Here is an 11,137-nt window from a genome sequence, read left to right as displayed (position 1 = left end):
GGACTTTTGAGTTAATTCGTTTGGGGTTCGGAGTAGGAGTCTACTCCGAGGGTGGGGGCTTAGGTTTCATCATCATCACCTTTCATCATTTCATTAATCATCAAGAAAAAAAATACGTCAGACATGGCTGTATGGGCATAGTTCCCTTTGCCTTACCCTTCGGGGAAAACAAAAACAAAAAAAAAATGTCTATGGTACAAAACAACCGATTTATAATATCGTATAAAAATCGGTAATTACCGATAAATATACAAGTGAGAATTGTTCTTATTAAAAAAAATAAACAGCTGATAATGACATTTATTTTGGCCCTTGGGCTGTCGTTTAATTTTGACTATCTACGTTTTTATTCGAAGAAATGAGCTTTTTAATCGCGCCGTTGTTTACGTGAATCTTGAATTATAATTTACAAGCGATATAATTATATTTAACACTTCACAACTCATGATCAAAACAATGATAACTTCGCGACTGTTCGCGCAAGAGAACTTAAATTTTACGAGAATGTGTTTCCTAGTCAATTGTCTCAAAAGGTTAAAGACTTCACAGCAGTGGCTTAGCCGTCAGAAAGCTGATCCTTATGTTGAGAAAGCCAAGATATATAATTACAGGTACATATCAAAACCCTTGTTCTTTTGTAAATATATCATCTCATTATCAACATCTGTAGCACTAACTTGACGATTGTTTCTTTGTTTAGGTGTCGCAGTGCTTTCAAACTGTTGGAAATGAATGACAAGACGAATATTCTCGTGCCAGGTCTTACTGTTGTTGATTTAGGGGCAGCACCGGGCTCCTGGACGCAAGTTGCCGTCCAGAAAACAAATGCTGATGGAGCAGACCCTAAAAAACCGAAAGGAACAGTGATATCTATAGATAAACTGCAGATATTTCCCATTGAGGTAAGTATTATTTAAAATGACTAAAATAAAGGAAAAGTTCTAAATAAAGGTTGGTAACTACCTTTTTTGTTGTAGGGAGCAACAATAATGAACAACATGGATTTCTCAACAACAGATGCGCATGATAAAGTTATAGCTGCATTAGGAGGTACGAAAGTTGATGTTGTTCTATCTGACATGGCCCCCAGTGCTACAGGCGTCAGGGAGCTTGATAAAGACAGAATACTAGGCCTATGTTACATGGCCATCAGATTTGCTGCACTAGTCACTAAAATAGATGGTAACTTGTTATTCAAGGTTTGGGATGGTAAAGAAGTACCTATACTGGAGATGGATCTGGAAAGGTTTTACAAGAGCATAAAGATTTTAAAACCTAAAGCAAGTAGATCTGAGTCATCTGAAAAGTTCATTCTTGCTAAGGGTTTCAAAGGGGTCCAGAGGCCTCTGCAACATGGCCAGTGGGGATAAATGTAACAAGACAATTTATAAATGTACAACGAAGTTTTCTAATAAATGTCTTCCATTTATATTGTTAAGTACCTAATACTTAGATACTGTAAACACATACTCAAGTACAAGATAAGATTAGTCAAGAGTTTATAAGTTACTAGTTGATATACATAAGCTAGTATGCATAGTAGTATTGTCCTAAAGATGTACTTATTTTTTAACACATATATCAAAAAAGACATTTGGATGTTGTGCAATTTTTGTATTTATTTTGTCAAGAATACATTATCCCATAATATTTATTATAATAAAGATTAATTTGTACCTACTGAACCAAGCACAAGTTAAAACGGAATATTTATAATAAAACATCATATATATACCAAAAGAATCTTTAATTTTATAATCACTGTTATAGCATAATTTTTCGAAGCACATCATTTTTTACCAATATCATAGCCTATTATACATATACCAGATAAATATGTCCATCACTAAAAACATGATTTTGTAAATTAAACTTTAGCAAATCCAACAAACTTTTTAGTTTTCTTTGACCGATTATATGTATATTTTTGTACCAGTTAATAAAATTATTTACACAGTATGTTTTCATAAAATATCACAATAAGTAATTATCATAAAGTACCACTTACAATATCTAAGCGTGGACTATTATTACCCTATTTATTTAAAGAACATAAAACAGTAATTGCTTGTATAGAGTTTTTAAGTCCGTTATGGATATTTATTTGTAAAGCATCATTGAAAGTAAAGAGATTATTCGGCTCGGAAAGCTGGTGCACGTAATACTGACTACCTAACTTTGTTACGACATTTCAAGTCCCCGTAACAAATGCTTGTGCAACGACACAACCAAAGACATCTAATATTAGACCTCGAAATAGGTATTCTTATAATTTAGTAAGGTACTAAGGATTCTCCATTTTGAATAGCCGGTAATTTTTTTTTTTTATATTTTAACTTTAGAGGCACGCTCTTATCGGTGTAGTATATTATATCTGATCCGATCCAAATCTAATTCGTTCCTTCCACTTCTGTTTCTGACACGACATCCCTTATAAACAGCACTAAAGAGTGCCCTAAGAGCGCGCGACCCTAAATAGGTATGGCAGCCAAAACGGAGTTACATCGTGAACACGAGAGTAGTAGTCTTAGCTTACACAGGCAAAACCAGGTAACATTTGAAAGCTCGTTAATTCCGTCCTTTAGGGACAGCAAAGTTTAAAAAAAGCGGTATACAGTAATACGGTACTCGCATCAGTGTGCGTTGCGAACAGTTGCATTACGTCTAATCGAAGCCTGTTGCCGACCTTCGGTCCTCACGGCTAGTGGAAACTAAAATAGTAGGTATATCCTTGCTCCTATCTCTATACCTCCACTGTCTAGATCTATGATAGTTCCAGTGAGATTCTCTTCTCCAAGTTCGTAATCCTAGAAACGCGCGCTCGCTTCATGTTCAAAAATGTGAATCATTTTGGCGCGAATCGTATGCGAGCATTATCTGGGGGCAGCCGGTTTTTTTTTCGTATTTATTGATCGCCCTTGCGTCCATAACTGCGCCTATATGCGAGTGGGGTTTAGACAAATTGCGAGCGCGTGCCATGCGATAGTTTAGCGAGTTGCCCGGCGGAGAGCAGGCTGGAGTGCGCGGCGTGGTCGAGCAGCAGCAGCCGCTCGCCGCGCTCGTCGTTGCTGACGGCACGGGCGCAGCGCCCGCCGCCCGTCTCTAGAGCGAAGCTGCTTACCGCGCAGATTGCGTAGATGAATGTCAGCACGAATAATGCACACCCGAAGTCTGTAATGAGATTGGGAACGTTATAAGTGCGAGTAAATGCTGAATAGTGCTTCGAAGTCTGTGAGACGTTGTTTTTAAAAGTTAGAGAAGCACACAATTTTGTGAGATTCTAACTATAGTTATGATTTGTTGATTGAAACACATCATTAGTTTAGCTAAGTTTTGTGAATTTCATTGTATTGATAAGTAATCCAGAGCTCTGAGCTTTCATGCTGGGCACAGGCCATCTTTCGATCAATTGGAAAATGTATGGAGCATCACCACCCAGGCTACAAGCCAACCCATGCCTCCGACTTCGACTTGGCACGATTATTAACATGATAGTTGGCATTGACGATTATTACGTGCCTCCAAAGCACAGAGGAATTGCATAGTATACTTAGTCATAATTAAATACTTACGGTAGAGATTGTGCCCGCCGAAGAGATTGACGACACACGGGTAACCGTCCCCGACCACGATAGCTATGATAAGCAGGACGACGCCGACACACGCAGCCAGAATCCACGGCAGCACATATTCACGTTTATACTTCACGGCTCCGTGCAGCAGAGAGATGCAGCACATCAGATAGATTGACGTGAGGATCGTGCTTGTGTAGAGGAATATTACCGTCACTGGAAAAATAAACTTAGTTGTCACTCCACTCCCACAAAAAAAAAGTTTTCATCTCGAGCTCCTCCGTGCTTCGGAAGGCACGTTAAGCCTTTGGTCCCAGCTGCATTAGCAGTCTTTAATAATCATCAATCCGCACTGGGCCCGCGTGATGGTTTAAGGCCCGATCTCCTTATCCATCCATAGGGGAGGCCCGTACCCCAGCAATGGGGACGTTAATGGGCTGATGATGATGAGTTGTCACTCACGGAATAGAGACAATCCTAATGAAAGACTTCTGTGGCAAATGGGGAACATAATTAACAATGTTGTCTCTTTGTCCAGGTGGTTCTATACGAAATTGATGTTATTTAACGTATACATAAATAGGGTTTAACTGCGTTTACTCTTACTACTTAGATTTCAATTGTACTTATCTAAGATCTAAAGTAATGACCATACTCCACCGCACTAGTCCCCTGCGGGCGGACATAAACTGCAAATGGAGTTCTTTCTACCATCCATATCCAAGCCTAATACGATTATAAAGGAAAATTAAGTAAGTAATTATTAAAGAAAGTTATTACCTTTAAACGAACTAAAACTGTACCTACTCGTAACTACGTACAGAAGTAAATACGGCAGATAAGAAAAACGTTACATATTTATCATGTTATTATGCAATAAAACTGTCATGGGGTTCCTACGGAACAGCTGGGAATGACGCTAACCTGAAGCTAGATGTTGTGCCTTAGCGAATCTACGCTGGTTGTTGGTACTTATCACGTCACCCTCGTGGAATGACAGCTGCTCCCCGTACACCTCGTAGAAGCCGCGCCTCTCCGCGTCATCCTCCATGTCATTGTGCAGCATTGATAACATCTCCCCCACATGAGATATACCAACTAACAATATTATCAATATGAACGATGAAAGTGCCTGCAAAGATATAAAAGCAACTTTTCAGCATCTTCGATTGAATGCAGTTTGATTTGACTGAATAATAATTAAACGTGCCCGTGTACTTACGATTTGATGGACGGCAATAAGGATTGTGCCTTGACGCAAATTGAAAACGTACAAAAAATTGTTTAGGCGAATCATCATTTTGTGTGAAAGGTTACATTGCTTAGTTCTATTAAACATTTGTATTGTTTACTCAGTAAAGCATTGCCTGAGAATTGCAAACATCGTTTGGCTGAACTGATGTCAAGCCACCGTGCGGCGCATGTTATAATCTATTGATTTATTTTTTTACCGCTGCGTTACGCGCACTGAGTTCACGCATTCGTTTACTTAGCGAATTCTTGGGTAAATTAGCAATGATGTGAAAGATGAACAAATCGTGTAGTATTTGTAATTTTGATGTAGCATGCTCTAAATATTTGCATGGAAGTTTCGCGTGCTGTCAGTAAACATACAAAAACATGGAATAATTGTGGGTTTGTAAACAGATTTGACAGGTCAGACGGCGCCAACGATGTTCTTCTAACTTTTGTTGTGATGTTTGTCTGCCGTTTATTTATAGTCTGTTTATCTATTGGTATGACGTATCGTGAGAGTAGGTGTTGGTTGTATGAATGTATTTTATTAATAACAGACTAAAGTATTATAAATTAGTTTTATTTCACAACTTATAGTAGGTAGTAAATAACATTATGACTGTATCAACCAAACTTTTAGCTGGCATTAGTATATTTGGATTACAATATTAACTAAAATCTATCACAAGTGATATACGAAATTAATAGAAATGAATAATATGTACAAAGTTTGTTAATTTTGTCTAAATAATAACGTAATATAAACAAAAATAGAAAACAACAGTGGAACTTGCTTTCAATGACTTCAATACAAACATTGCAAAGCTATAATCATACTAAGATAAATAAGGGCTCATAATATTTTTCAAATTAACTTATACATTTTTGAATTTATATAACGTCTAAAATAGTATGAGGTCGCGAATATTTACAAGGAGAAACGAGATATAGACGAAACGCAAGAGGGCGAACTATTACGATTGCGTTACCCTCTAGGGACGGATCGAAACGAATTTATATTGATTTACTTGATATAGGTAGTTCCCACGTGATCTTAATATCCATTACTAGTGCTGCCATAACATTTCATATTTATAGAATATGTTAAATGCAAAATAAACTATGGTGTATTGTCATATATGCTAAAACGTACACAACCATATTAATTATGAAAATTACAGAGTACTGAGACATGCAGTGAGCTAATGTTAATATAGGTTACTGTAAAATGATGTGTCTTAAAATATCTAAATGTCCTTACTTTCACTTTATTAATTTTAGCACAAACTTTCACATAGGTGAATCGAAATATCTTTATATAATCAAAATATTTACATTTTCAATTCATACATATCGTGAGGACTTAGATGCTTGATAATGTTATATTACTTATAATAATGGACAGGATAATAATTAATAAATGACTAAAGGCTAGATATCCGATATTCTAATGATTTTTTGTTAATTAGGACAAATTGTACTTACACATACAAGAACTTTGATATACTGGAAATACAAGGATATTAGCCTTTCCTTAATACAAAATGTTAATCAAATAGAAAAAAGTGAAGAAAAATATGTGAACTCTGTAACTAATAATTAATATTTCACTCATAATTCTCAAAATATGTGTAATGAATCAATCGATTATGTTGACATACAAACTTGTATATTACGACATTTTTTCGATATTATTTATCCTAGAAAGAAAACATTATGAGCAAAATGTAATATTAGTGTATAAAAAGAATTTGATTTAATTTATCGACGATTTCATTAAAGATAGATTACATTCAAATATGATTTTGACGAACAAAGTATGAACCAATGTAAAATACCGAAGAATAATATTTGCTCTGACCATTTCACTAGGCACGCGACGTTAGTAGAGTTAAACGGATTCTTCACAGTATGGACTGGGGCTAGACGCCGTGCTACAAAATATTCACATATTATGTTCACTATAATTAAATAACACTTATATTCACATCATATTATCTGTTAAGTAACAGTACCTTAGACTACTCTCTATAAACTAGTCACAAATCCGTTGTCAGTTACAGCCTGTATTTGTTAGGATAATTCAGTTAACTGGATTGTTATGACACAGTATACTTTCGCAATAAATGTTTGAGAATATAAGTCCTTCAAATATAATTTCATAATACATCTTTATTATATTTTTTCAATACAATTTCTTTATACAATTGGCATTGGCAGTCACTTACATTGGTGTAATCGAAAAGAGATTTATAAATAGGAGAACTGTATAGCATTCAAAAGATTACCTTATTGCCTTTTGATTATTTTACAAAGGCATTTACCCATTTACATTAATGACACTTCACTTTAAAAGTAAGATGTAAAGATTTAAAATTAAGTTTTACACGACAAATTCTACCGAAACTGTTCTACATGACATTGAGCTTTGTACCATTGTATTTGTCACACTTCTAAATTTCGTGCATTATAGTATATTATACAAGTTATTTGAAATACTGCAGTTCACGAAGATAGCGGAGTCACGTAATCAAGTTACAGACGGGAGTAATTGAGATATAAACCACTTATTTATTTTAGGCTTAGTTTTATTTCTTTATCACATTTTTGAGAGAAATAAAACTGAGCGGTTAGAGTAATGATAAACACTCGCTACCCGCGGGCGGACTTGTTGCTCGCGGGGCAACGGGTGTCATTACTGTTAGACTAAATTAAAGGGGAAGGGACGTACCGTTTAAGCGATGGTACATGAATTTCGTCCGGTGCAGTTGAGTCGGGTGTGGTGTTGGTGTTTGGTGGTCCGCGCGCGGTGGCGGCTGGGCGCGGCGGAGATGGCATACGACTTTAGGTGGGACTTGAGCGTCGTGGGCAGGGGCAGCCGCTCCAGACCGTACACGGACGTCCGGGCCACGATCGCGCGGCAACATAGCTCTTGGAGACTCAGTACTGTGGGGAAGACGATAAATAAATAAAATGAGAACTTCTAGAACAACTTTTAGACGCTTATTGTTCCGCTTGTCTAAGCTCGATAGATTAATCTCAATGAATTAGGATGTATTGTATTGAGCAATTGTCCCGATAGTATTTTCGCCCAGCAGTCGTGCTGTTTCGCCGCGAAATGTGAATGTCGTATTGGAATGGAAAAGTTAGTCAGGTGTTAATATTAAATGTACTCTAAAAAACCCCAAAATTCATTTAATACCTCAATCCTACCCAGACCCTAACCCCTATTGTGCTCTTAGTCCTCTCTCTATCTGTCCTTAGGAAATAATCATGTATAAGCATAGCATGCATACCTTTATTGCTTCTCCAGAGGCGCTCCATGCCGTTCCTATGGAGCGCCATCCTAGACAGTTCACAGAAGCTCTCTCGAATGTTGAAGTCACACAGCGGACTCACTTCGAAGAACGCCATGTGGTTCTTGGCCGCGTACAACTCCGCATCCCGCTCTTGCACTTGTCGCTTGAACGCTAAGTGTAGTCGGTTGCCGACCAACACCTTTGGAACGCCTGGCGCGTGCTATAAAGAGAAAAACGTAATCAATTAACATGCATTTCTTTTTCAGCTGGATAGGAAGAATGCTCTATGATTCATGTCTATCTCTCTTCAATTTCAACACAAGTTTGCAGAAGGATCTTAGGGTGTGAAGCCAAGTTTGAATTTAGAAAATGATGACCACCAATTAACCATTGACCAAGTAAGGCAATACAACTTGCATTGAAGAGAGGAATACCACACCCTGGGTTGGGTTACCCCAAACTTAAATATTGTTTGTGTATTAAGAAAGAGCCATTGCTAACCTTTTCAACTTCCTCCAGCCACCTGTCAATGCTGTCGAAAGACCACTTGTTGGTGATATCGTAGACTAGCAGGATGCCCTGCGCGCCCCGCGAGTACGACCGCAGGATGGTGCAGAACCTGCCCTGGCCTGACGTGTCCCATAGCTGCAACTTCACCCTCTTCCCGTCCAGAAGGATTGTTGTTGTTTTATATGCTAAAAGTAGAAAAACTTCCTTTAATCACTGTATAAATACGAGAAATTACGGTATGGGTACTCATCAATTGGAGAAGGATATTGACTTTGTACAGTGACTAAAATGCATAAGTCAATCTATCTAGCCGCAGTAGACATTTTGTTTATGGAAGATAGACAAGCATTTGACCTCAATCTCAACTAATCATGATGTAGCTAAGGATGAGGCATGCCTACATAGAGATTGCTTATACAGTCTTGCCTTGATGAGGCCTAGATTGTAATTTTCGGGAAACAGATTCGCAAAAATCAGAATCTTACAAGTTAGGTATATCTCTTTTAAAGGTGTCATTTAATAATATAATATACTTAAATACTTTTTAAGATACTTTAGCGCGTTAAGCAGTGCAACACTACACTAAGTATATTATATTTATTATTAATTGTATTTTTCAGTGAAAGGAATATTCATTTCCTTGAACATTTTAAGAGAAATGTATTGAGAAAATTGTTTACATTATGCTTAGTTTATAGTATGCTGATTGAAATGTATCTTGAGTCATCACATAACTTACATGTATGTAAACATTACTAGTAATCTACCATATTGTTATAGCAATAACACCTGTTATACCCTGCTAATGTTAAGCAATAAGCTGTAGATAATTCACACTCACACTGTACCATTTCATAAGTTATGTCAACAGTCAACTTGTAATATTAGGTTAGCTAGAAATTCCAAAGTAATAATTTTGACACCATTTTGTAACTCTTGTTACCTATTACTACTCCTACACCTATTAGGAAAGGAGCAAAATTTCACCCTCTTATTTATGAGTAAATAATGTTTTTATCGTTCAATAACATGCCCTATTGTATTGATTATTATACTATTCATTTATTTATAAGTAAATAAATTAAAATAGCCAGGTCAGCACTACTTCCTGCAAAAAAATAATGTTTACTTCTGCCTACTTTCGCTGGTAAACAAGTTTTTATAACCTGACACACTCTGGCTATAATCAGGATTATTTCTTCTTTGTTATTATATGATATGAGTTACATAAATAAGTAAAAGCTTCCTTAAATTTGGAAAACATAACTTGAATAGTTAGTATATTGTTATTATTATTGTTGTTGTATTGTTGTTGTGTTAGTATATTTGATTTGATTTGAATAGTTAGTTCATTTAATATTAAAAAAAATTATCTAATAATATATTAAAAAGTTAAAAGTGACTATAATTTATCCTGAAAAAATAGGACAAGTAAGAGTGAAATAAAAAATAATAATATTGACTGTTCACTTACCGCTGCCACTACAGAAGGGGGAGTCAACTGAACCATCTTCTAAGTCCTGTAGGATTTCCTGTTTACCAACATCAGAGTCCCCTACCAGCAACACCTTCAGAAGATAGTCATACGACTTGGGAGCTGCTGGTGGTCGCCCTACAAAAGTTTTCATGTTATGTTTCTTGTTTTTTTTGTGAATAAAATAATTATAAATTGTTTTTTTTTTTATGAAAACACATGATTAGGTATCTATTGCAATAAAATTCTGTAAGATTTAATGTTTATGACAAATTGATGATAAAGTACAATTTGATATTGATATACCTAATAAAATGTGTTATTCAATAAAACAGTGACAGTGGCAGTTGTAGGTACTCCTTGATTGTAATAAACTGAATCTAAAATACCTGTTCTCTGGTGGTGAGATCGTGGTAGAGTGGTGCTTCCATTCTGCGCGACCTGGTTGGTCGCCGTCTGTGGTGCTGCTACCATGCCCGTGGTGGTGAACATAGTTCTGAAGTCAATCGCTTGAACTCCAGGTGGTCACCCCACACGAACGTAAACATAATAACGTCCGCACTTAATATATAAGGTAATCCATCAAGCACAATCCGTTCTTTACTCTATACGACGACATTCAGCCCACAAAATCATTAACAATTTAGTCAAAAACACTACAAATGATCTACTTCTTTTTGATATGCCAACAAAAGTATGTATTGTATTCACACAAGGTCGTCACTTATTAAAGTTTCCTCATCACTGTAATTGATAATCCCGGTGGAATTTAATCATAAAAGGCTACCTACAACTGTATTTCGTCACTAATTGCCTTTCCAATTACGTTTTGGCGACACAAAAACAACCCAATTTTCAAGAAAATATTGAAGTGAATGAATGAATGATTTGATCGACATTTGAACGAATAACAATCACTGTAATAGTGATGTCTGAAAATCCAAGAAGGACTATGGTGTACCATAGAGATAGGAAATTATATGGAGGCGCCCTGTTCTACTATATAAACATCATCTTATACAAATATGAGTAGTTTATGAAACAGG

General features: G+C 36.3%; 3 protein-coding genes across 3 annotated transcripts; 1 reads left to right on the top strand and 2 right to left on the bottom strand.

Annotated features, from left to right (window-relative positions):
- Window positions 1-288: 288 nt before the first annotated feature.
- LOC126369046 (rRNA methyltransferase 2, mitochondrial) lies at window positions 289-1,891 on the top strand. The gene is made up of 3 exons (XM_050013333.1): window positions 289-611; window positions 701-902; window positions 978-1,891. Exons 1-3 carry the CDS (start codon window positions 445-447, stop codon window positions 1,368-1,370), a joined length of 762 nt encoding a protein of 253 aa, XP_049869290.1. The 5' UTR covers window positions 289-444; the 3' UTR covers window positions 1,371-1,891.
- Window positions 1,892-2,313: 422 nt separating this feature from the next.
- On the bottom strand, window positions 2,314-5,242 carry LOC126369047 (uncharacterized). The gene is made up of 4 exons (XM_050013334.1): window positions 4,795-5,242; window positions 4,497-4,704; window positions 3,573-3,788; window positions 2,314-3,171 (listed from the first exon to the last, which is right to left on the bottom strand). Exons 1-4 carry the CDS (start codon window positions 4,909-4,911, stop codon window positions 2,954-2,956), a joined length of 759 nt encoding a protein of 252 aa, XP_049869291.1. The 5' UTR covers window positions 4,912-5,242; the 3' UTR covers window positions 2,314-2,953.
- A 130-nt stretch (window positions 5,243-5,372) lies between these two features.
- On the bottom strand, window positions 5,373-10,988 carry LOC126369045 (ras-related protein Rab-40C). Its single transcript, XM_050013332.1, has 5 exons — window positions 10,481-10,988; window positions 10,092-10,229; window positions 8,609-8,802; window positions 8,105-8,327; window positions 5,373-7,754 (listed from the first exon to the last, which is right to left on the bottom strand). The coding sequence occupies exons 1-5, from the start codon at window positions 10,581-10,583 to the stop codon at window positions 7,543-7,545; spliced, it is 870 nt and encodes a 289-aa protein (XP_049869289.1). The 5' UTR covers window positions 10,584-10,988; the 3' UTR covers window positions 5,373-7,542.
- Window positions 10,989-11,137: the final 149 nt, after the last annotated feature.

This window comes from Pectinophora gossypiella, chromosome 8 (genome assembly GCF_024362695.1).
Source record: "Pectinophora gossypiella chromosome 8, ilPecGoss1.1, whole genome shotgun sequence".
Lineage (NCBI taxonomy): Eukaryota > Metazoa > Arthropoda > Insecta > Lepidoptera > Gelechiidae > Pectinophora > Pectinophora gossypiella.
This window is presented reverse-complemented; position numbering and strand designations above follow the sequence as displayed.

Coding starts and splice junctions, on each gene's coding strand:
- LOC126369045 (XM_050013332.1), bottom strand. CDS start 10,583: ATGTTCACCACCACGGGCATGGTAGCAGCACCACAGACGGCGACCAAC. Junction 10,230..10,480: donor ATCTCACCACCAGAGAACAG/GTATTTTAGATT, acceptor AAACTTTTGTAG/GGCGACCACCAGCAGCTCCC. Junction 7,755..8,104: donor CCTCTGGAGAAGCAATAAAG/GTATGCATGCTA, acceptor TCTTCCCCACAG/TACTGAGTCTCCAAGAGCTA.
- LOC126369047 (XM_050013334.1), bottom strand. CDS start 4,911: ATGTTTAATAGAACTAAGCAATGTAACCTTTCACACAAAATGATGATT. Junction 4,705..4,794: donor TTATTGCCGTCCATCAAATC/GTAAGTACACGG, acceptor ATATCTTTGCAG/GCACTTTCATCGTTCATATT. Junction 3,789..4,496: donor GGCACAACATCTAGCTTCAG/GTTAGCGTCATT, acceptor TTATTTTTCCAG/TGACGGTAATATTCCTCTAC.
- LOC126369046 (XM_050013333.1), top strand. CDS start 445: ATGATCAAAACAATGATAACTTCGCGACTGTTCGCGCAAGAGAACTTA. Junction 612..700: donor GCCAAGATATATAATTACAG/GTACATATCAAA, acceptor TTCTTTGTTTAG/GTGTCGCAGTGCTTTCAAAC. Junction 903..977: donor TGCAGATATTTCCCATTGAG/GTAAGTATTATT, acceptor TTTTTGTTGTAG/GGAGCAACAATAATGAACAA.